This window comes from Parambassis ranga, chromosome 5, assembly GCF_900634625.1.
Source record: "Parambassis ranga chromosome 5, fParRan2.1, whole genome shotgun sequence".
Lineage (NCBI taxonomy): Eukaryota > Metazoa > Chordata > Actinopteri > Ambassidae > Parambassis > Parambassis ranga.
Genome location: NC_041026.1, coordinates 29,572,118 through 29,597,548, shown reverse-complemented (window position 1 = coordinate 29,597,548; position 25,431 = coordinate 29,572,118). Strand labels below are relative to the sequence as shown.

Genomic DNA, 25,431 nt, shown 5'->3' with positions numbered 1-25,431 from the left:
TTGTGTGTCTTTTTCTAGTTTGATTTACATCCAGTGCAACAGGAGAATCCAGGTTCATTCACCATCAGGTTTCTGATCATCTGTGTGCAAGTGTGTGATGTTGCAGCAGCAGATACCTGGTTAAGATGTTTACATGGACAGAACATACCCTGGAGGTTATGACCTACTTTGACATCATGAGGTATAGCCTAACATACTACACATATATTAATCATATTAGTAAAACTGGTCTGCCTGTTGAGTCTCTCCTGGTATAGGGATCTCCATCTTAAACATAAGGATATGGTGTGAGTTTCACATACCTGTCAGCTAGTTTTAATGTATTCCAGATGAGATTATTTGTGACTATTGCTTAGCTTTATTAGTATGAAAACAAATAAAGACCAAGGTTATAACTTCTGATGATTAGAATTTTTTTATTGTAAATTCTGTAGTTAAAATTGTGGTAAGCAAATAATAATAACTATGTAATAACTGTAAGCAGAATCATTTGAGCCTAGTTTCTAGCCTATTTTCAGAAGAGACGACAATTCTCTTTATGAGAGGACTGTTCCTTTAATACGCGTTGACGTTATCGAAATGCTTTTTGGGAAATGAAGTTTAAGTTTAACAAACCACCCCTTTTGAAATGTGTGTCAAATGACATCCGGATTACTCAATTTCCCATAATTCTTCCAGAAGCACTTCCTGGTTAGGTTACACGTAGCGTCAATGGCGTCGCTGCTGCTCAGAGACACTTAAACACGGCTTTACCTGACTAATTTTATGTATTTTCGATATTTAACCTCTCATAGTTAGAGACATTTTTGTTGTTGTTTCATTATAATGAGGCAACAGTGGTGTGTGTTTTGGCCTCATAAATAGGCTAAGGTAAATTACCAAGCGAACGTTGTCGAGGGTAGTTAGCAAGTACGTGTGTTGTTTACAATTTTTTCCAAGATGTATACTTTGTTATCTGGATTGTATAAATACATGTTCCAGAAGGACGAATACTGCGTTTTGATTCTGGGACTGGACAACGCCGGGAAAACGGTATATGCAGTGATATGTTTTAAATGTATAGTGCTAGCTTATTCCTCCACTCCTCTGTACGTTAGCTATGTCGCCTGCCAGTCTCTTTTCCAAATTCGAGTGGATGGCATACATAAAACTGTTTGGCATTCTAGTTTTGTATGTGATATTCAGACGGCAGGTTAAACTGTTTTTGCTACTATTCTGGGTATATCCTTGCAACAACAACCTGGACGATACCCATTAATTTGGGGGAACTGAGGCACAAATAAAAAAAACAGTCACATGATTTTGCTGACGTAATATTATTGTTTTCTGCTATTGTCTTTAGGTTCGTTGAGAAGACAGCGGTACAACAGTGGGGTTCTAAACGTGATCTGTTAGAAATAATGCCGTCACGTCTCTTTGAATGAGCTCAAAGAATGCTGTGGGCCACTCACTGAGATGACCTCTGAATAGGGTAGCACAGTACAGTTGACCATCCGCTGCCACTAATAAGTTATTTTTATGGATATCAGGAGTAAATTATCTAGTGGCTCATTAATCCCATTCTCACAATGTATGAGGTGGCAAAGAGAAGAAAGCTCATCAGGCAGTAATTTCTGTAGCAGAAATAAAATCCAAGCTATCAACATGGTATGGTTTGTTGTGGTGAAGGCCACAAGAGGAGATCTTTTCACAATGCATAAATGGCTCCACCTAAACTCCAGAACCCTGAGTCTTGCCAGGGTTGTTCCACAACATCCATGGTTGTACTGAAGGAGAATACAGAGTTTCTGACTTTACAAGCTCTACAAGCAACAAACCAACAAGGCTCTATGCACCTAGCAATTTACCACAACTGCAATGTGTGAGCTGTTGCCCTTGAGACAGTCCATTATACCAGCAGTGCAAGAAACAAGCTGGGATACCAAATAAATAACAAAATATGGACGGTGCCAGTTATTGGTTAGAACCTCTTTGTGGAACTATCTACTGTTTTATCTGTATAAGCTTACCAAATGTTCTCTCTGTGTCTCCCTGCAGACCTTTCTGGAGCAGACTAAAACAAAGTTCAGTAAGAACTATAAGGGGATGAATTTATCAAAGATCACAACTACAGTTGGCCTGAACAGTAAGTGAAGTACAAGTGAGACTGATGTTGTGTTTGATGTATTGTGATTGACTTGTTGCAACTGCATCACTTTACAATATACTTTTGCCTTATAAAATGAAAATACCATAACATAATCTCATTGGATCTCTCATTTTCTTTCACAGTTGGCACAATTGATGTGGGCAAGGCTCGTCTAATGTTTTGGGATCTGGGAGGTCAGGAGGAGCTCCAGTCTCTGTGGGACAAAGTGAGCTCAGAATTGCTGTGCTAACAATATTCAGAAAGAAATTCTGCACTAGCATTAAGCTGGATCCATACTCCGCGAGAACAGAGAACTCCCTCCCCCCTGCAGACGTTACACCCACAAAATGACGTCATTTTTTGTCTCGGACCGCCCGTTGTTCCGCACTCTTGTGCACAGGGTTCGGGCAGAACTTTTTCTTTCAAGGCTGTGCGGCAACCATGCTGTGATTGGTCGGAATTTATTGTGGGCGTAATGAATGTGGAGAAGCGCAAGGGCTTCAGGTGCAGAACACACAGACAGAAGGAGGAAGTACAACGACGATGGACAGTTTAGATGAGCAGCTGGCAAACAGCTCCTGGAAGGAGAAACACGGCACACAGAGGAGAGCGTCTGTCCAAAAGGTGGCGATATAAAAACTAATCCCAGTATTGATCACAGTGTTACAGTGGCTGGACGCACATTAAACACCGGGAGACGGGATGTATTATTGCAGACAGTCATCCACACGTTCACAGAATTAAACTCACACAGACCAGAGGTCTGCTACAGTCAGCTACACTGATATTCTATCTATTGTCATGCTGTGTGCCCTCTTCCCTGAACATTATCAGCTCGTTAGGCCAGGTAACTACGACTGTGCTCACAATTTACAATACAACTGCATTGTCACCCTAGTGTGACGTGCGCTGCGTAGGAGGGCCGTACGAGGAGTTCTGCACACACACGTCTCGCGGAGTATGGTACCTCCGTGCCGAAAAGAACTTTTCTTTTACCACCCGTGGAGCGAGTTCTCTGTTCTCTGTCTCGCGAAGTATGGAACAGCCTTAATACTTACACAACCCATCTCTGCTCTGATGTATACCTTTGTCTGCAGCCAGCATTGTTTAGATCGTCAGAATAGAAAAGTTATGTAATATTATCAGAGGTTCATTGACTTGTGTATATTAGGAGTTGAGTTATGAGGATGAACATCTGGTGATGCTGATTCTCCTGTATTAATCATGAGGCTGGTCTGATGTGTTGTTTGTGGTCTTCTTGTTGACTTTTAGTACTATGCTGAATCCCACGGAGTTATCTATGTGATAGATTCAACTGATGAAGAGCGTCTATCTGAATCAAAGGAGGCCTTTGGTAAATACGTTTTTTTTTAGCAGTTTGGGACTCTGTTCTTCTTCTTTAATTGCTCCCTGGGGACAAATACAGTTTTTTTTAATTCAATTAAGTTATTGTTGATTCAATAATTGAGCTCTCATCTCTTCCAGAGAAAATGATCAGCAGCGAGACCTTGGAAGGTGTTCCACTCCTTGTGCTAGCTAACAAGCAAGACGTACTGGTAAAAACACAATCCATGTATATTCATATAAAGCAACAAACACATTTTGATGCTGCTGATGTCATGTCTTGTGTCATTTTCTCAGAACTGTTTGTCAGTACCGGACATTAAAACAGCATTCAGTGATTGCGCCCCGAAGATCGGCAAAAGAGATTGCTTAGTCCAGCCCTGTACTGCGCTCACAGGGTAAGAGAGCTGCTGTATTAAATGATGAATTTTATCTGCTGCTCTCTAGTACTTCTGTTTCTATTACTAGAATTTACTGTGTTACCACCAGTTTGGATGATGCTAACAAACCAAGACCATAATAATGATACTGCTATCATCAAGTCATGCTGTGCTGTAGATGTAGTACAATCGCTCAAAGTGACATTCAGCTGTCCTTGTAAAATATGGCTAAAAAGTCTGCTACCATTTTAACTCTAGGGTGAATTGCTGCAGCTCACAAGCTAACAGTGGATTTACTAGCTAGCCATCATGCAGTTGTAATATTTCTATAAGTATTTTTGGTGTGCTGTTCATCCCACTTTAATAATTTATTAAGTATTTTGTACATAAAACCGTTTATTCGCATCTTGTTTTCAAGCGCTTTTCCTTTTATAGAACAGTTTTTTGACAGAGTGATGCAAATCAGTTGATGAGTTGCTGCTCTCCAACTGGTTCACTGCACCTTAGAACCCATATGTTCATTCATATAAACACAAAAACACTTCATCAGAATGAGAATGATATATGTGAAATATTTTAATATAGTCAAGTAGAAACCCTGCAACTGTCAAACTTGCTTTGTTGTACTTGAACCGATGGAAGACAGTCTGTAGTGTAGTTTCACACTGGTTAATATTATGTATTTTTCACTTAATTTTCATCCTTATTGTATGGCAATGACACAATATACTATTATTATTGTAACTAAATTAGCTAAATGAAAAATTAATCCATGATGTGTTAAAAAAGGAACTCATGATTAAACAATTTTTTATGTATGATTGAGAAACGATTGACTTTTGAAGGGTTAACCCTCAGGCGTCACTTTAATTTACTACCCTTTTGTGTCATTAGGGGACAAAAAAGTCCACTTCCAAAAAACTGCTATAAAAAATTAACAGATTATATAATTATAATTATGATTATAATATTTTTTCTTCCTTTTTCTGCATAAATATGTTAAACAACTTCAGCCCTGTTCAAAACTATCAAACATTGAATCATTTTGAGGAATTTAACCCTTTAAATGCCAGTTTGATTACTTGATGTCACAGTAATTATTTATGAAGAAAACCCTTACATCAAGAAATGCATGGTTATATGTTGTTATAGTTATGATATTAAAAAATGTAGTATTATAATCGGAGTTAATGGGAAAATACCATTTTAAACTGCTGCTACACAAAAACTAATAATGCATCAAACTCAATATTTTGGCTAATCTTTGACCTATCCATGACAGATATAAAAATAATGCCTCAGCCACCTAACTTTTGTTTAGTGGAAAATAACTCATTTTTTGTGTTTTCTTCATAAATAATTACTGTGACATAAAGTAATGTAACTGGCATTCAAAGGGTTAAATTCCTCAAAATGATATAATGTTTGGTAGTTTTGCGCAGGGCTGAAGTTGTTTAACATATTTATGCAGAAAAAAGCAGAAAAAAATATTAATCTGTTAAGTTTTATAGCACTTTGTTGGAAGTGGACGTTTTTGTCCCCTAATGACACAAAAGGGTAGTATTTTTTTAAACTGCTGCTACACAAAAACTAATAATGCATCAAACTCAATATTTTGGCTAATCTTTGACATATCCATGACAGATTTAAAAACAATGCCTTAGCCACCTAACTTTTGTTTTGTGGAAAATAACTCATTTTTTGAGTTTTCTTCATAAGAAATTACTGTGACATCAAGTAATCAAACTGGCATTTAAAGGGTTAAATTCCTCAAAATGATTTAATGTTTGGTAGTTTTGAGCAGGGCTGAAGTTGTTTAACATATTTATGCAGAAAAAAGTAAGAAAAAATATTAATCTGTTAATTTTTTATAGCAGTTTTTTGTAAGTGGACATTTTTGTCCCCTAATGACACAAAAGGGTAGTAAATTTGTTTCACCATGTTCTGGTGATGTATTTGAAAAATTTAAATTGGAATTCTAAAATGTGTCTAGAGAGAGTCTTTGTTACACAAAATTGTGCCATATGCACCAACACAGATAAAATGGTGGCCAGGTAAAGAGGCAAAAATTATCCAAATGGACAAAAAAGTCCCCAATGATGCCTGAGGGTTAAGTGTTGTAGTGGTACAGACATGGCTGGTTTATTTTTTTTTTCATAGTGTTTCCTGGCTGTAGACTGCAGTTCTGTTACAATGGTCCTTCTGTCTTCATGTAATTTGTGATTAGGAACCACTCTTATTTTGTACTATTGTCCCTTAGCACTACCAGCTCAAACATTTGCCCAACAAAACCACTGTTCCAAATTTATGCAGAAGAAAGAGAAAGTAACAAAACATTTGTTCCATTGCAGGGATGGAGTGAACGAAGGCATCGAGTGGATGGTAAAGTGCGTGGTCAGAAACATTCACCGGCCACCCCGACAAAAGGACATCACATAAAATGTCAGCGTCATCTCTTGGCTCTTAGTTCGGACTGTGAGTTCCTTCTCAAGGACATTCCATATAAACAATAGAGAGGAACACTGTCTCCTCGTCTCCTCCTGTGACTGTGAGCGGTTTGGATTTCTGATTCTAAGAGTGTGACAGTATTTTTACCACCTAGCATAACTTCAGATGTGCTTTGAACAGATGTGTCTGTTTGCGCCTGTTACATTTTTTTGAAAGTGTGTCACGTTTTCTTCTGCTTCGTGTGTGAGAAGCCAGCCCAGACTGTGCTGCTGGCTGGGGTTAGAGCTGCAGCATCTGTATGGCGCTTCACTGTCTGCACTGACACTTCACTTCCAGATGCACTAAGCAACATAATAATAAATAATTTTTGAATGCTCCTCTTTTTGATGATGACACTGCAGCCATTTTGACATTTTTCGAAAAAGTTTTTTTTTTAGTTTGTGTTTAACCTCAATCCTGGCTGATTATAGATTTTTGGGGCCACTTTTTGTAATAGAATATGTGAATATTGATATAGCCACATATTTTAGTTGGCTTGGTGTTGTTAGGGACAAGGGTATGTGTGTTCCAGATAATTATAAAGCGACCCCTGACTCCAAACAGTAATGAGGTCCATTCTAGCCTGTATAAAAAAACAAGCTAATCTGCTGGAAACTTGATTTAAATAAAGACAAAAGTGTGTCAGCAAATACCATACAATCCTGTAGACAGGCTAAAATTAGGTAGTACAACAGGAACAACCACATATTGATCATGGAGTCTGCAGCTGCCATGCACACAGTGCTGTTTGTTCCTCGTTCGTGGAAAGGCTAAGCTAGCTAGTATTAGCTCATTCGGAGTTTGGTTGTGGCACATGAGTGTACTGGCATAGCCAACAAATAACCCTGTGGCTTCATGTTGCACCATGACATGTAACATAGGGAATGCTGTAGTCGTCCTACTGAGCAATTGATAGCGCTCTGTTAAAACTATGAACTGATACTATAAACAGCAATCACATTATAGCACATCCACATCTGAGCCCTTTTGTCCTATTTTGTGAGGGGTGACAGTTGTGCATAACTAGGTGGTTGTTGATGCGTCAGACAGCAGCTCAATGAGGCTCCATACAGACTGGTATGAGTGGTTTCATTAGTATCCTTTGGCCTCTATAAGGCTTGCATAGTTTGATCACTCATAATTTTTTGGATTGACTTTGGAAACATTGCATTATTAAACGTGCATTATTTGCAGAAACACTACGGACACAATAGTAAATGCATATAAAGTCCATAAAAACACACAGAGACCATGCTGACCTCACTGAATACCAGCAGTTTGTCTCGGGATGTATGAAGTAGTACAACAAAAACTTTAGGAGAATAAACATACATGCAAAGTTATGGTTTGTTATTATAATAAATTTCTCATTTCATAAAACGCCAATTGTCATGTTTGACTTAAAGCTGCATATATAATACTGTCGCTGATCACAACTTCTTACAGTACTGTGAAGGGAATAAAATTTAAAACATTTTGACCTGATCGTTTCAAGTCATTTGAAGCACACAAAATTTGAAATCAAAATCAAAAAAATTAGACCTTTTCATTTATTGTATTATTGTGTCATCCAGTAGATGACAGCAATTAGCATAATGAAATAACAAATCTGTTTGCTACTTTTTAGATCTTTATAATTATCTCTGGATCTCTTGCACAGTTCATTTTCATCCAGCACCTCTTTATTCATTAAAGCCCCTGAATATTACACAGAGATGTATTTAGAAGGCTGCTTTATTATTACCACCAGCAGAAAACACTGATCTATTTGAAATGCTAATGCTTCTCTGCCACACATGCACCTGTCCTACTTTCACTTAGAGTGCTGTTAAATCAATGCAGCGCCTGCTGCTGTGATGTACGATTAATCAACATTATTTCTTATCACAACCAGGAAACTGCAGGTCACTCAGCATGAACTGATTAATAAGAAGCATGAATCAAATGTTTAGTCAGCTATTATGTTATAGTATATAAGTGTTTCACTCATATTGTTGGAGCGTTAGCATATACTTGATCACAGTGACTCTGCATTATTCCAGTCTATATAGCATTGATTCACTTACAAGAAATTACTTAACCCTGAGTCACCGCTCACGACCTCTGACCCCCGATTCCCTCCCTGTAGACCTATTTTTACAAACACTATCACTTAAGAGAGGCATCCCGCACACTTCTCCACTTTTCCCATCTGGTCACATGATCTTTAATTATCAGAATTATTTCTGGAAGGGCTGCTAATAACATGCATTTTTACTTTTATTATTCAAACCAAGTATGATAGTTTGTATATGAAATCCATGTTCCTCATTAGACATTAATCCATGCTATAAAATTTCTCTGTAATGTAATTATAAATTTTCATTATGACATAAATATTTAGTGTAATCTAACTAAAGCTTTTTTATGCATGTTTTGTCCATGCGGGGGCAGTATATTAACCTGAGAATTTGGTGCATTTGCAAGCAAACACATTACTATGAAATAAAAAAGAAGCAAGTTGACTACTTTTTAGCTTGCTTTTTATCTCCACAGGCCATCATCACCAGGAAAATGAGGTCAATAATTCTAGTCCCTGCAAACAACCACTGTGCTGTGATGTCTGTGTCCACTGCACGCCGTGTGTTACCATGGCAGCCACAAAACGACGCCAGTTTTGCCCCATAAAATATTATATTGTGATATTTCCTAAACCTAAGCGAGTATTTTTTTTAGCTCGTCCTCACCAGGAAAATGTCACATATGGTTGATTGTAGGTCATTAAAAATGTCCCCAACCCATTTCCTAACACAGGACTTTGCGGCTGGCAAGTGATGATGGATCAATGGTTTAATCTATAGACTAACAGAATCACAGTTAAGAAAAGCCCCTTCAACACTTAGCTTCTGGTTTTTGGCATCTTATTCGTTTTCAGCCTGTCACCCATTAAAGAAAGTATTTATTAGTCAGATTTAAATCTGTAGCTCTGTTTAATGCAGTTAATGCTACAAAAGGTTCGTTAGTGAACTGTAATCATGTAATTAAGTAGCCTGACTGTTTATGGTGCATTGCATGTGTATGTGTACTATTTGTGATGATAATCTGTTCACACAAGCGTTTGTATTTGTTGACATGTGACTGTTCTCCTACCGCATCTTCACCCCGCCTGTGCTGCCCATTGTTCACTTGTGCACTGCACCATTCAGGGCACAGACACACGCCCAACCCATTTCTCTCTCTCTCTCTCTCTCTCCCTCTCTCTCTGTGTCTCTCCCTCCTCTCTTCTTTTTCTTCATCCTCTCTCCCTCTGAATTCACATTCTCTCCTCTCCATCAGGCAGCATCCTCCGGCTCTGTTCTCCACTGTCAGCCACAATGACCAGCACTGTATCAGGTAAGACCACATCAACTCATTGGTTAGTTAAAATACTGTGACACTTACAGTGTGTCTATGTGAGGTGTGGAGAATGGAGAGGTTGATTTAAGACTATTTTAGAATGCTCATGGTGGACAGGGTATGCGTGCATCTGTGTAATTGTCATGGCAACAGAGGGTTTCTTCTTATTGTGCTGAGGCACAGATGTATAAAAGCTATATTCAGACATGTAAAGACAACAAGAATAAGGGATCAGTGCTTATGTGTGTATTACTGCTCGTGCAGCTGCACCTTTGGGTTTTTATCTGTATCATTCTAAAGACTTTTAACTACAGGTCAATAAAATGAATTCTGGGGCAAATGTCAGTGTAAAGTATAGTTTAGTAGTAATAAATAAACAATAAACAAAACTAGAAATATATTTTCACCGTCACAGAAAATGCAATTAAATACAGTAACACTAATAAAAACACTACTAAAAGCAGGATTATTTATTTTCCCTTATACTTAAAGCAATGCAATGACATCACACATGCATGATCATCAGAAGCACATCAATTCTTTACATTTATAAAACAATCCATAACAAATATTTAATAGTCTCTGCACCAGGAGAGTTTCATTATTCATACACGTGGAGCCATATACTCAGTTATATCAGCACTAACAATGGCTAACATGCACAGCAGGCTCAAAATGACGGTGCTGATATTTGTGTGAGAGTATTACCATGTGCTACTTTAATAATTATAATGAGCTTAAGGCAAGACAAAATAAAATGTGTTCATGAATGTGAAAAATTAAAAAAGGAAATAAGTGATAATGTTTTAGAAATGATCAACACAACATTATTAAAAAAAATACAATTTTGTAATCCTTTTTTAAAAGGGATGTAAAGGACAGTAAGGAGCACAGTCATCTTTATTGCATGCTTGGAGTCTGAGGTATCACATGGTAGCATGCTACTATTTGCTAATTAGCACTGCATAAAATACATAGCTGAGGCTTATGGGAATGCTTTCATCTAGCAGCATCCTCCAGGATTGAGAAAGCAAGCCAGTGTCAAAAACTGCAGTTCCTCTGGCAGCCTTTAGGGGGCGAGTTAGTTTCAATAGACCTCTGTTGTAACAAGGGCAACACTGCAGCAGTAATGAACATGTTTACAGCCATGACACTTCTAGGAGGTGTAATTGTATATAACAAACTCACTTACACTTAATAATAATTAAGCATAATTACTTACAAGAGCCCACATGGACTTAAAATGGCTTCTTTGTTGTGTCAAGTGTCGATTTTATTTTTTATTAGTATTTTTTTTTTTTTGGTTTACCTTTTTTTGGTTTAAGTTCAGTCTCCAATTTCTCAGGAATCAATCCAAATATGTTTCCAACCCAAACAAAGTTATACAAATAAGGTGTAGTTCTCTGATCTAGGATGTTTAACCACTGAAGAAAACAGGTAATGTAACAAAAAGAACTGTAGTTAGTTTAAAATTGTAGGAATATGTAGGAACAAAACGCAGTATTCCTAGATTCATATGTTACTTTAATCCACTTCTCATCATTCCATTGATCTTCACTATATGTTTATGTATGATTTCAGGTTGTGAAGTGGGATGTGAGCTGATGCCAATATGTAGTCAGAATTCTATAACCATCTTCCAGTGACTCATCTTTTGTCATCCATTCATCTCCCAACTTAATTGCAAAGTATATTTCATCTATTTTGATTTCTTTATTTCCCTGCTGGGATCCTCATCAACGTCCCCTAAATAATCCTTTGAAATCCTTACTTATATTGAATAGTAGAAGTAAGATGATATTTGTGCCTTGTTTTTTGAACCAAACTGCTGAATAATACATCAAAAAGCAGAATGCACGCTCTCTGGCTCTGTCTCCACCCTTGTCTCACCCATGTATCCCTTCATGTGCACACTTGATGTGTCTCTGTGATGCACGCACATGACTCATTACCTGCAGCATCCACAGTAGGAGTACAGCAGAAAGCTAGTTGCTTGGAGGGAGAAAAAAAGCAGAGACGCAGCATGTTCACAGCTTAGTGTGTCAACATGAGTGCTAACTAGCTCTGCTCTGAACTGAGATTTTATCACTTCCATAATACTACCCTGTTGTGCACTGGTGCACAGGTCAGCCATTTTAATGACTAAGAGGTGACTGTATGGTATGCTGTATTTCCAGTTAATTCAAGCTAACCTTAAAACTGTGTAGGGCTTCACAGATCCACACATTTCTCAGAGCTGCCCACTCACAGTGTGACTCACCGTGCAGAAAGATGCTAAAGAAGCGTCAACACATAGCTATATATTCTGCAGCAAGTGTTTTTGATGTGTCCCCTAATGACAGAAGGCAATAAACAAGTATACATGTCATGTGCTCTCAGGGCTCAAAAAGTTTATAGGAAACTAATATATACTATATATATATATATACACACGCAGACTTTTCAGACAGACACTTCTGGGTAGATTATTTTTAAAAAATATTTGACATCTGAGTAGATGTTGTTAAATCTACTATTGTTGTGAGGAAAAACCACCATTCATTTGGTTGTATTTTCCAACTGAGCTCTTGTCACACTTGGCACATTCAAGTACCATCAGAAAGTTCTACATCTGATGATTTTTTTAAAAGCATTTAAATCCCACCTTTAGCTGTGGGGCTTCTAAGAGTTTATTGGATTTAAAAACGGAGAGTGTTGTTAGTGGCTCTGTGACTGATTGGTTTTTAATGGAGCAAATGGACATTTATGGCTGAAACAATTAAGACAGGCTCTGGCAGAGTTCCAAATGATTAGATTTGACTTGAAACTGTGTGGCTGGGCATATTGCAGAAGGAAACATGTGATTGTGATGCTGAGTGGGACAAATGCATCAATCCTGATGGGCCCATCTCAATAATAAATGACCTTGTGCTGAGTGCACAAATCCCACTCTTCCTGACATGTCAGTGAAGGGACATAAAACTTAACTTCCTGTTTTTTGGGGGAGGAAGGACCTTCACTGACTCTCCTCTTTAGAGAAGGGTTTCTAAATTTAGTCTACCAACTAAGACTCAAGGTTGTTTTCACAAAAACATCACTAAAGGGAAAAACAAATCAGGCACCTCAACAATTCATGTCTAATTCAGCCACCAGCACTTGATATTGTATAAATGAGGAATTTAGCTACATACAACTTTGGAACACATCTGCCATAATCTCTATCATCTACTGTATGCTGTCAGTGAGGAAGTGATCAATTGCATCTGCATTTTAGAACAGCAGGGGGCGTGTTTTGGCACCAAATGTAATGTAAATGCCTAGTGCATGGATCAATCTGTGTCTGAATCTTAATGTTCTTGTAACTTTTAATATAATCCACACACACACACACACAGACACTAATCTGTGTTATTTTATTTAACACAAGGTGAGCTGTTTGTGGAAATGGTAGCATATTCACTTATGCAACTGTCATAATGTCACAGTAGCAACACCCACTGGGGACATGACTGGCTTTTATTTCTGGCTCGTCAACACAAGATGTTCCAAGCACACAAACATAGGAGGAGCCCTCCTCGTGGGAGTGGTGCATTTTGCTGCCATGGTGTAGGACAAATTAGCTGCACAGTCATTTGGATACAGCCATGCTTACAAACAGGGCAAAGGTACTATTTTTATTTAGACCTAAGATCTAGTGCACTGATGAGTCATTATGACAATCATCCATTATATCTGGCAAGACCTCAGCAATAAATCCTTTAGGTTCTGTGTGGATGAAGTCATCTAACAGGACTTGTTCCAGCTCATGCCCCGACACAGGTTACCATTGGTTGTTAGAATCACCCCATAAGGCTTGACAAGGTGTTAACACCCAGCTACAAAACCTATAAAGGCTTTACACCTGACTGGTTCATCCACATCGACTAGCTTTTCTTGTGTAGATTACTTTATTGTGCCAGCCATACATTGGTTGGCATCCTCAATGTCTGTGTTTTAGTTACATACCTGAAGCTCAGTGGGTAAAACAGGCTCAAGATATCTTCACTTTTAATAGCACACACGCTGATGATTCAAATACTGCTGCATCAACTGTAATTTCAACTGTGGCTAATCTGATTTAATGGTAGTTGTCACATTTTATGTTAGAGGACCGCTAAATTATCCCAATAAACATAGGCTAAAGATGCCTTCTATCTGAAACCAATATAGTGGCATTTAATGAAAAATAAATACTTGACATTGACATAAAACCATGCTCTACAGCACCCCTAGTGGTTGGAGTCTTCATAGCATGCGTTTAATGTGATGGTTTTTAAGATTTGTAAATGAGGTATTTTCTCCTTTTAGTCGCTGCCAACAACTTAGGGAATGAGCTGAGGTATGTGTAAAGTAAACTTTCTGGTTCAACTGTTTCTCAGTCTTATGCTCTAATGAAAAGCCAGACAATTCCCCTATGAGCAGTCTCCTAGGATATGCTGTAAATGTGAGCACACAACAGATGGTTGATGGTTGAGCAGTAAACTGGCTGTTCCTAATGCTAAGATGTAGGTACTAACAATGATCTTTTGATCTGTTTCAGATACAAATAATAAGATATAAAAAACACACACATGTTAATTTAAATATCTTTTAAACCATATAAATGTAAAATAATAATATTGTTGTTTAGACTGCCTTTTCAGATGTAATTTTAAGAGCATTAATCCTTAGAAACAAATCAGTGTTTTGAGCATTTCCCACATTTATTACCAATTTAGTCAGTTTGAGCTCATTTGTCACTGCACTTTAGAGTCCTTAATAGAAACAGTGCTATCATGGCAAGAAGAGGAAACTTAAACATGATCTTGTTTACATTCATCACTAATATTATTTAAGGCTGAAAGCACAAAAAAAACTCAGACAACAAAGTTACATCTGTTTAATGTTCTTACAGCCACAGCAAATCAGTTTTTCAAGTCAATTCTTTCTCTGATTGGTGGATACTGAGGGATTGTTTAGCTGTGTTTTTAATCCAGCCCATCCTCACTAGGAACAACCTTACATTAGGTTGATCTTTCAGCCCTTGGATGCATGTCTGTGTGTTAGTAGAGGTGGAGACTCGTTGCGAATAAATGGCGACCATGGAAGGGGACCGCTTGTGTTTTATGCTATGGATTTGTGTGTTTTAGGACAAAAATGATAAATGTAACCATGTGTAAACAACCAATTGTAATGTAGGTAAATAGTGATGGAAAGTATGTTGAGAAAATCTTACAGAATATGTTACCTATACCTTTACAGGCATGAAATCTGTAAATCATCTTGCCTTATGGCAGCATTTATAAATAACCTTCCTCTCAGTTCATGCTGTTGAAGTCTATGCTGTCATCATACAGTGGTGTGAAAAAGTGTCTGCTCCCTTCATGATTTCTTTCCTTTTTTGTATGTTTGTCACACTTAAACGTTTCAGATCAAACAAATCTAAATATTAGACATAAATGACACAAGTAAACACAAAATGCACTTTGAAATGGTGGTTATTATAAAATGGAAAAAAATCCAAACCTACATGGTCCTGTGTGATATAGTGATGGCCCCCTAAACCTAATAACTGGTTGGGCCACAACAACTGCAATCAATCGTTTGAGATAACTAGCAATGAGTGTTTTACAGCGCTGTGGAAGAACTGTGGCCCACTCATCTCAATCGGATTCAGGTCGAACTTCGACTAGGCCACTAGTGTCCCATTACATCTGTGTTTACGGCAAATGTAATGGGACACACACCTTCCAAAAACATCATCCTTTGTCTCGTCAGTCCACATATTATTTTCCCAAAAGTTTTGGGGATGATCAAGTTATTTTCTGGCAAAACTGAGACCAGTCTTTATGTCCCTATTGCAGTGGTTTTCATCTTGGGGCTCTGCCATGCAGGCCATTTTTGCCCAGTCTCTTTCTGATGGTGGAGTCATGAACCCTGACCTTAACTGAGGCAGGTGAGGCCTGCAGGTCTTTGGATGTTGTTCTGGGGTCTTTTGTGACCTCTCGGATGAGTCATCGCCACGCTCCTGGGGTAAATTAGGTCGGCCGACCACTCCTGGGAAGGTTCATTATCTTTTCACCATTTGTGGATAATGGCTCTCACTGTGGTTCACTGGAGTCCCAAAGCTGACTTTATAACCTTTTCCAGACTGATGGATAGACTCAATGACTTTGTTTGTCATTTGTTCCTGGATTTTCTTTGGATGGCAGAATGATGTCTGGTTTTTAGGAACTTTTAGTCTGATCTACTTTGTCAGGCAGCTTCTGTTTAAGTGATTTCTTTATTGAGAGAAGGCGTGGCAGCACTCAAGCCCGGGTGTGGCTAGAGAAATTGAACTCAGCTTTCCAAACATGTGATACACCACAGTTCATTTAACAGGGGGGCAGTCACTTTTTCCACACAGGGCCATGTAGGTTTGGATTTTATTCCCTTTAATAACAAACACCTTCATTTAAAAACTGCATTTTGTGTTTACGTCTGTTATCTTTGTCTAATTTGTCTAATTACATTTGTTTGATGATCTGAAGCATTTACATGTGACAAACATACAAAAAAATCAGGAAGGGGTCAGACACCACATTATGTGTTTACTAGTTCACCATGGATACAACATACAAATCATCCCCGTCTCTGTGGTTAGCAACACTGCTGCTACCATTAGTCTCAATATTGATTTTGGAGGTTGTGTGTGAGCTGCATTCAAATCCATTCTGTGAGATTAGGTAATAGAAAAAGCTCAAACTCGCTCACTCTCACAGGCACGGATGTAGAGCCTGCAGCATGCGTCGCACAAATATCCCAAAGGCTGCGTGACTTTTAATAATTTAGAAGTTTTCTAAAAATAACACCTTTTCCTGACTTGCACTGTGGTGTGCTGTAGTTTAAGTCACGCAATGATACCAAACAGACTTTGTGCATGGTCATATTTTGTATCAGTGAATGTAACCCTATTATTATATTTACATAACATGAGCATGTTTAGTGCAAAGATGCAAATCAGATCACATGTTCAACACATTCAAGTGAACAGACAATGTTTTTCTCTCATTTCTTCCCTGTTAATACTTCCTGATCACTTCAATGCAAAATAACCTCAGGAATTCAGCTTTTTATGATGAAGGTAAAAACAGGTTCAACCATTTTTTTCCCTTTACAAGCTGTCTGTGTCTAAGACTTACTTCAAAACATCCCACATTTACATTATGCTCTGCAATGATAAAACCGCCAAGAAGGTTTTTAATCTCATATAAGCAATAAGCAATTGTATAATCTATAGACAAGAAAAAATTTGTAAATATATTCAACATGAAGGTGTATGGTGTTTGTGGCCACTAATGGATGATAGTTGGAGGGTGTTGCCTGGCTGTGTCTTTTTACAACAGTAGTAGTAATAGCTGGGTTATATTTTGATCCTGCTGTTTTTTTTGTACTTGTGTTGAAATCCCAAACCTGTCACACTGGTTCCACGCTGGAGATTATAAATGATTGTCTGACAGAGAAACAGGTGTGGGGCTCCATGATTGTTTACTTCTTTGTCCCTTTAAATTAGAAACATCACCGTGATTCTAAAAAAAAAAAAAACATAATACAGGCTGCGCCTGGATTATCCTCTATTGTGTTTCAGCTATGAGCCAGTCTTACTCAGCAGGGTTAATTAGTTTGTGGCTACAATAAAAAAAAGGAGCATAGATGGGAGTAGCCAGTTCGGTAGGCACATTATGTTGATTGTGATATTGACTGAGACAACCTCCTGACAACAGGTGTGTTGTTTTGCATACAAGCAGACCAGATGATAGTGCAGGTATTCTAAAAATAACACTACACCACAGCTTCTAATCAGACAAACACAGGAGAAGATGGCAGCTTGTGGAATCTGAACTTCACTCCAAGGGACAGTTTTTCCTTATAAAATGTGTGTGCTCTAAATGTAACCAAGCAGTTGTAAATGACTAAACCTAATTGAGTAGTTTTTAATGAGTATGGTAAACCTTTTAACACATATATATGATATGATATACTACATAATAAACAGATTTTTTTTAATTCAAGTTTTAAAAGAAAGTCAGACAGAACGTTATTAATAAGTGAACCACTGCAACATTAGGCTGCATATCACATATATATCAAAATCCCATACATGGATATGGATATATTCCATAATATGGAATAAATTAAAAACATGTTTAAGTTTCATTAGTTTTTGATTAGTTTAATTATAGGCATAACAACAGAGTTCATAAAAAACAAATTGAATAAATGTTATAGGACTAATGACTTCCTCCCGCATATTAACAACATGCACGTTTGGTTAATTGAGGTGAGGTGAGTGTGACTGACTGCCGTTTGTCTTTCTGTTAGACCTCTTGGATAACTAATTTAACTGTCTTACACTAACCAAGTAAACTAACATGTAGTTTTCATATCTAAACCTAAGGGCAAGTGAAAACAAGTTAAGTCATGAAGTTCATGATGGGTCATAAAAACACTTGATTAAAGAAGAAATGTCCCTAATGGATATTAACCTAGGCGGCACGGTTACTCCGGCTTTCTTCCACATTCTAAAGACATGCTTGTTAGGTTAATTGGTCAGTGTGAATGGTTGTTTGTCTGTGTTTTGCCCTGCGATGGACTGGTGACCTATCCAGGGTGTACCCCGCCTCTCACCTATAGTTAGCTGGGATAGGCCCCATGACCCTGCACTGCAGGACAAAGTGGGTTACTAGATAATGGATGGATATTAACCCCAGGGTAAATGTCTGGATGGATGAGACTTTATGGATCTTGGTATTTCTCCTTCACTTCTGTCTGCCTCAGGTGTGACATCATGGAGTCTTCCTTCACTTTGTACAGTACTCTTGAAAACTGAAAAAAGAGCAAAAGCAATTTGGTCTGACTCTTAGCAGGAAGTTGAGTCACTAAAATACAAACACATGCAGAGCTGTCATTTCTTTCATTCCCTACATCAACAGTGTGTCAATTGTTCTGGGCATTCCTGATAAACAAGCTCTGCTGAGGAATCTGTAGGCTGATGTGGAAATGATTCAGCGGCAGTAGTCACAACACATCAGAACAATGGAAGAATCACATTTTATAATTTACACATTCAAAAATATCTTCAGTCTGAATAGGACGCAGGTGAAGTAACATAAGTTACTCCCTGAACAGTCCACATGCTTCCTTTTATTGTAACCACGGCAACAAAGGCCTTCAGATTAATCTTTCATAGTGACTTTTTTTTAAGTGTTTTGTGGCTAAACCTAAACAAACTTAGTACAAATAAACTATCAATACACCAATCAGGTCCAATTAATGCATGTTATAAACAACCATTCACACTCATACTCACACCCACGGGCAATTTAGAGTCACCAATTAACCTAGCAAGTCTTCAGAATGTGGGAGGAAGCCGGAGTACCCAGAGAGAGTGCTAACCACTACACCACCAGATAATACATTTGCAGTGCATGCGAGTGAGACATAAAGACATAATGAGTTGCCTTAAAACAGATGTGTACTGAAGATTAGTTGGGAGAGAAGTGCCGGGTCTCATACATTGTGTGCAGCTGGCAGTTTAACAACAAAGAACTTTGACAAAAATGAGCTGCTCATTGCTAAAACATCAGTTTATAACAGACAGTCTGCTCACACAAATGGAGCCAAACAAGTTCTGTATAAGCATGTTTAGTGAATTGTGTCGAAGTGCTGAACCAGATTTGTGCACCTTCAGAGCCCTCTGCGTTGCTGTGACCAATGTCCAAGCCCAATGGCACCGTGCGATGCACCATGGCGACGCAGACATCGAGTTGACAATAGTCTGCTCAGAACATCTTGCAAATGTTACACAATGAGTTAAAAAAAATAAGAATTTTTTTATTTAGCCAAAAATAATTTAAAGATAGAAGACACAATTGGCACAGTCAAACAAAGGCAGGGTCAGTGGCCTGAATGGGAAGGTACAGCTGGGTGACGTCTGTGTAAAAATGAAAGTGTCCTAATATTATTTGCCCTACAGGAGAAATACAAAAACAAAGAGGATAAAATTAGTGACAGAAAAGAGCCCTGTGGCACGCCATATTTACCTGTGGAAAAAGATTTATGATTCTTCCAGAAATCAAGATATAGAAAGAACAAAAAAGAGATGCCTTGCTGTTTAGCATTAACATCTGTTTATCTTAAACAGTGATCCATCCAGTGTTTATATCAATCAGCATCAAGCATTCACAGCAGCCATGTGATAATGCAATATGTGTTCAAATTGATACTCATTCTAACTATTTTATTATTTATATTAAAAGATGTGTTATATCTGTTATACAAATTGCTATATTCATATCAGTATAAGTGTGATTGGCCGATGAGGGTTGTGTCGCTGATGCATGTTGGTTATATTTATTGCATTTACCTTTCCCACAGAACTCAGCTTTCTGTCTTTTTTTCCTCTTATGTCTCAGCCTACACAGACAAGATCAAAGAGATGTCCATGTTGTCTCTGCTCTGTTCCTGCTTTTACACACAGCCACATCCCAACAGCCTCTATCAGCATGGAGGTAAGTGTGTCTGCCTACAGTCCTGTATCTGTCTATGTCTAAATGTGTTCAATCTGTCTGCCTCTGTCTGTCTGACTACCTTTCTTCCTATTTTATTACTATAAATCTAAAACAGGCACTTACACTGGCAATCAATACAACCACCTACCTCCTAATGCTATGTTATGTTCATATTAGTATTATATGGGGCTGCTGGATATGTGTGTGATGTCAAAAGGAAACTGCTGTCACTCCAGGGAGATGCAATCAAATAATCAAGCATGAGATGGAAAAAATCCTTAAAGCTAAACTCTTTCAAACCTGTGGGGATGTACTTGAGGACATGTTCTTCAACCCTTTTTAAATTGTACATTTTTAAATCAGTTCTAGGAAATTGTCACAAGATATAGCTGTGGAAAAACAGGGGGAGAAACATAATGACTGATAAGACCCAGCAGGAAAATAACGTGAGCAACTGCATAATTGTTGAGCCCCTGTAGACTACAACACAATAGGAAGAAGAAATCATTTCCTGTTTCCAGGTCACATGGCCTGTGTCACTGTCCAGCACTTTGAAGCTAAAATAAGGTCAGGAGCATTTTCAGCAGTCTGTTTGTCCTGCTAAAATGCTGTGGGTGTACTGAGGACACTGTGGTAATAACATTTACTATAGCTGTATATCACATGCCTTAATGACCTGCTGCTGCCCCATTGAACTTCTGTTGTACTTTACACTAGGATGACATGTGATGACAAGCAATGAATGTGCAAGCCTACAGCTAGTTTCATTTCCTGTGTTTCTGCTATCTGCAGAAGCAACAGATGTATGATTTGTTGTGTGAAATATGTATCACTTGGTAATCACTTGATTGTGTGGAGTCCTTTATGGTATTTCATTTTGTCTTGTGTTTATTCAGGAAAATGATCCACTAATACATACATGTCAGAAGTAAACGTATGTGGAGCTTTGCTTTCAGTATCTGCTGTGACCTCCTTGTGCAGCATCTAAATGTAACTGCTGATGAGTCGTGCACAACAGCTTGGAGGAAGTCTGAGATGTTGGAGTTCGTCTTTCACAAACAGATGTCCTGACATTTTCCTTTAGCCTTCACAATGTATTGCCCTATCAATGATCAAAAGCCATCTTAGTCCAGATCCACTAAAACAAGTTCAAGCCATGATACTACCATCACCATGCTTCACAGATGGTTACGGTGGAATTCAGCATTTTCATGTCTCCAAACATTCTGTTTCTTTAAACCACACAAAAGAGAAAGCTAACTTTTTTGTGTTTTCTCTGTAAATCTTTCAGATTTGGAGGTGAAGGGCTTGAACAAGCGAGCTTCTGGACAGGCATTTGAATTGATCCTAAAGGATTTTGATCAGTCCGGGGACAGAAACCAACCACAGCTTCTGTCCTCACCCCCAAAGAAGGACATGTCTTTGGAAGAACTCCAGAAGAGGCTGGAGGCGGCCGAAGAGAGGAGGAAGGTAAACAGACCCTGCAATGCGGTAATATGGTAATCATAAAGTGAAAAGGCCGTTATACAACAGCCACTGTACAATATTTAATAAGTATATTCAACCACCACCAAACTGTTGTAAAAAAGCAGGTGTTTTAACTACGTACAGTCAAAATAAAGTGACTTTATCTCAAGATCTGTTGAAACTCCAGTTAGTGGAAAGCTTGCATTTCACAATAATATGTCATAAAGTTGCATTATGGGATATTAAAGTCATCTTAGTCAACCCTTGCAGGGCGGTTAAAAGTCTTATTTAAAGATTTATTTTAAATCTGGGTTAATCCGTTAATGGTAAAGCCATAGTTTTTGTGATCACCGTCATGTAGTCCCAGGAGGCCCTGGTGCTGAAGCAGCTGGCGGAGAAGAGGGAGCATGTGCAGGAGGTTCTCTACAAGGCACGCGAGGAGAACAACAACTTCTCCAAGAAGACAGAGGAAAAGCTCTTTCAAAAGATGGAGGTCAGCAAAGAAAACCGCGAGGCCCACCTCAACGCTCTCAAACAGAGGCTGCGTAAGAAGGCAAGTCCTCTGTCCTGCTACTTCTCAGTTGATCAATCAATATGTGCACAAAAATGACATAATAGTAGTGCTTCTCCTGCTCATTTTTTGACATAATCACCACTTCACCATCTCAAAAATGCTATCCACCTTAATCTTTTTTAATGCCTGGGCCAACAAAACAAGTTTAGAGGTTTAGATTAGAGTTGATACAGTATTCTAAGCTTTTTTCATATTATCCATCAAAGAATAAATAGGTTATAGCATGTTAAAACCTAAAAGAAAAAAATAAATAACTTGTGTTTTCCTAGTTTTAAAGCTTTATTTCCCACATGCTAGTCATTTAACACAATGCAAAATGCAGCAGCAAAATCTGACTATAAAGAGAAAAGACAAGGGCTAGCACTACTTAGCCAAACTTAGCAGAGCAACAACCTGCTGCCTTAAGCCTCTTCCACACAGTGTCAAATCCACCATAGCAGTGGACTTGGCAGCAGTGGTGGGGGTGAAAGGTTGAGCTACAAATGGCAGAACTGAGCTGTAACCTCTGCGGCTAAGAAACAAAGCCTGTGCAGAAGTGTCAAAAGTGCAGTTCACCACATGGCCTCTAGGGGCTGGCTCCAAATGTGAGTCAATCCCTGTAGACCTCAAGGTTAAAATGGCCAACCAGAAAAAAAAAGTCTTAAAATGATGAGCATCGCATTTGTGCTGACTTAGCACAAGCTACCTTTGTATTAGAGTTGTAGGTGGACTATGTCAGACTATACATGCATTCCACCTGCCAGTAATTAGACCACATACAGGGCGAGTGCTGATTGATTCATTTGAGCTGGACTGGAGAGCTTAAATATGTGAAGGGTAAATGTGCAGGAAGTGCAATACTAAAAGCCTATAATTTTAGTATGTAAAATTGAGGTTTTATTATATCTAAATTAAATTCTAGCTTTTTACTCAACATCAATTCAGTGGCCTTTGGTTGGCCTCTAATGTTTGTGCTAGACTGCTGTATGCCCTGTTGCATAGGTTTGCATTTATTGCATGGATGCTCTTTCATGATTTGAATAAGCATGCTGTTTCCTGTAAGAGTTTTTTCCTGTTTGGCTTGGCAGTATATGTGCTGACAGGTTTTGACTGAAAAAAGTGACATTTAATTACTATACTTCCTCTTCCCTGTACTAATGTGTTCACACTCGAAATTAACTATGAGTCTTCTGTGTGTGGGTATGCAGGTAGTGCTGTGGTATTCATTTATCCCAAAACCTATAATTCATGTCACGTTCAAAGTGAGCACCCCCTGTTTTAATAACAGTCTTCTTGCGTGAAAAACATACCGTAATAAAAAAATATTTGATCATAGTGGATCTTTGTATTACACAAATATAACCTCAGACATCTAACATTTTTCACTGTGCCAATATTTATTTATCAAAATGAACCAAAAAAGAATAAAAACATGTTCATACTCATACTGCGTCCCCTCTTAATTAGTTGAGCTGCAGCAGGTGCTGCTGATCATCAGTCCTTGATGAATTGATCATCAGCAGGTGTACAGACTCTATAAAAACAGATGTTCTGACAGTTTGCGGCTCTGGAACATTCAGCTCACTCATTCAGCTGTCAATCTTCACAGGAGTGGACATCCCAGCTAATTCACCCAAAGATCAGAGATATATGGTACACAAAGAGCTACATGTCAGAGTCTACAGACCTCACTGAGCATGCTCAGTGTTAATGTGACAGCACAATTAGAAGAGGATTGAACAAGTACAGTTTGTTTGAAGGGTTACCAGGAGAAAAACTCTTGTGTCTAAAAAGCACATGGAAGCACGACTGAGGTTCACTAAACTGCATCTGAACAAAGAACAACACTTGTGGAACAATGTCCTATGGACACATGAGACCAAAGTGGAGTTGTTTGGTCTTAATGATCACCACCATGTCTGCTGAAAACCAAACACAGCATGTCAGCAGAAACACCTCATACATACTGTCAAGCACAGTCAGGGGTGGACTGATGATTTGGGCTTGTTTTACAGACACAGGACCTGGACACCTTGCAGTCATTGAGTGGACCATGAACTCCTCTGTATACCAGAATGTTCTAGAGACAACATCTAGAGAGGACATCTGTCTGACAGTTAAAGCTTAGTGGAAACTGGGTCCGACAGCATAAAAAATGTCTAAAGCACAGCAGCTAATCTACATCAGAATGATGTGAGAGACTGATAAAATCATACAGGAAACTATTGCTTCAAGTTGTTGCTGCTAAAAGTGCCTCTACAAGGAAGTGAATCATAGGTAGTACCTAGTATTAAACATGTTTTTTTTGCTTCATTTTGCTAAATAAATAATGGTATATTGTAAAGGTGTATATATTGTTTTTGTCTGAGGTTGTATTTGGCTTTTTATCACGTTTTTATGCAATTTCTAAACATTACTGTATACACACTCACAATTTTCTAATTATTTTAATAATACAATACAGCAGGGTAGATTTCCTGAACTGCTTTTATGCACCTTCACCACTAATGAACATCTAAATAAGACCACCTCCTGTTTCTCTCCATCACTGCCTCTGTCCCTAACAGAAGGTTCACTTTCATTTCTCATGAAATGTATTTTATGTAATAGCACTTATTTAGCCACATGGCTCAGGAAGCAGGAAATTGGTTCATCGGATGTGCCTGCTGACACAAGTAGCTGTTCTATGGTCTGAAATAAGGGTTCAGAGATTCAGTGCAATAGCTGGATGCTAACCAGGGCATGAAGGCGCAAGTGTCAGTGTCCTTACACTGTAATTTGTAAATTAATCATCAGCTTCAGAGACTTCTTAATAAATGTGTGCTTAAGTTTCATATTCTGCAGAATCCCCTTCTCCTTTATCTTTTTAGCCAATAAGTTTCATTTTTACTTCACAGGAAGTTCACGCTGCAGAAGTACGCAGGAACAAGGAGCGTCAGGCTGACCTCTCTGGCTGAAGTGTGTGCGGCAACAAAATATGAAAATCTTCTGCGTGTTCTCCTGACGTTCAGTATTCACCAGTATCACACCTTTCACCTGTCAAAATGGACTCTACATAATCAGCACCAAGTACTCAAATGTTTCATTTTAGGTCAAGCTCACACAGATACATATTGTGATAAAAGTCATGCAGCTGAAATAAAGTCAGAT

General features: G+C 38.3%; 2 protein-coding genes across 3 annotated transcripts; both read left to right on the top strand.

Moving 5' to 3' along the window:
- The first annotated feature begins 689 nt into the window (after positions 1-689).
- arfrp1 (ADP-ribosylation factor related protein 1) lies at positions 690-9,711 on the top strand. Of its 2 annotated transcripts, XM_028406530.1 has the most exons (8): positions 690-1,032; positions 2,038-2,125; positions 2,272-2,354; positions 3,401-3,482; positions 3,614-3,684; positions 3,770-3,870; positions 6,204-6,327; positions 9,655-9,711. In XM_028406530.1, the coding sequence occupies exons 1-7, from the start codon at positions 940-942 to the stop codon at positions 6,289-6,291; spliced, it is 606 nt and encodes a 201-aa protein (XP_028262331.1). In that variant the 5' UTR covers positions 690-939; the 3' UTR covers positions 6,292-6,327; positions 9,655-9,711. The 2 variants fall into 2 exon arrangements, with proteins under 2 accessions (XP_028262331.1, XP_028262330.1); XM_028406529.1 differs by lacking the exon at positions 9,655-9,711 and having other exon boundaries at positions 6,204-7,824.
- Positions 6,217-25,431, top strand: stmn3 (stathmin-like 3). Its single transcript, XM_028406531.1, has 6 exons — positions 6,217-6,327; positions 9,655-9,711; positions 20,166-20,261; positions 21,553-21,731; positions 22,090-22,281; positions 25,179-25,431. Exons 2-6 carry the CDS (start codon positions 9,693-9,695, stop codon positions 25,236-25,238), a joined length of 546 nt encoding a protein of 181 aa, XP_028262332.1. The 5' UTR covers positions 6,217-6,327; positions 9,655-9,692; the 3' UTR covers positions 25,239-25,431.

What these genes read in the sequence shown, in the direction of transcription:
- stmn3 (XM_028406531.1), top strand. An exon ending in CAGCCTCTATCAGCATGGAG is followed by an intron (nt 20,262 to 21,552) that starts GTAAGTGTGTCT and finishes TAAATCTTTCAG; the next exon opens with ATTTGGAGGTGAAGGGCTTG. An exon ending in CGGCCGAAGAGAGGAGGAAG is followed by an intron (nt 21,732 to 22,089) that starts GTAAACAGACCC and finishes ACCGTCATGTAG; the next exon opens with TCCCAGGAGGCCCTGGTGCT.
- arfrp1 (XM_028406530.1), top strand. Translation starts at nt 940, where the DNA reads ATGTATACTTTGTTATCTGGATTGTATAAATACATGTTCCAGAAGGAC. An exon ending in TGGACAACGCCGGGAAAACG is followed by an intron (nt 1,033 to 2,037) that starts GTATATGCAGTG and finishes GTCTCCCTGCAG; the next exon opens with ACCTTTCTGGAGCAGACTAA. An exon ending in AACTACAGTTGGCCTGAACA is followed by an intron (nt 2,126 to 2,271) that starts GTAAGTGAAGTA and finishes TTTCTTTCACAG; the next exon opens with TTGGCACAATTGATGTGGGC.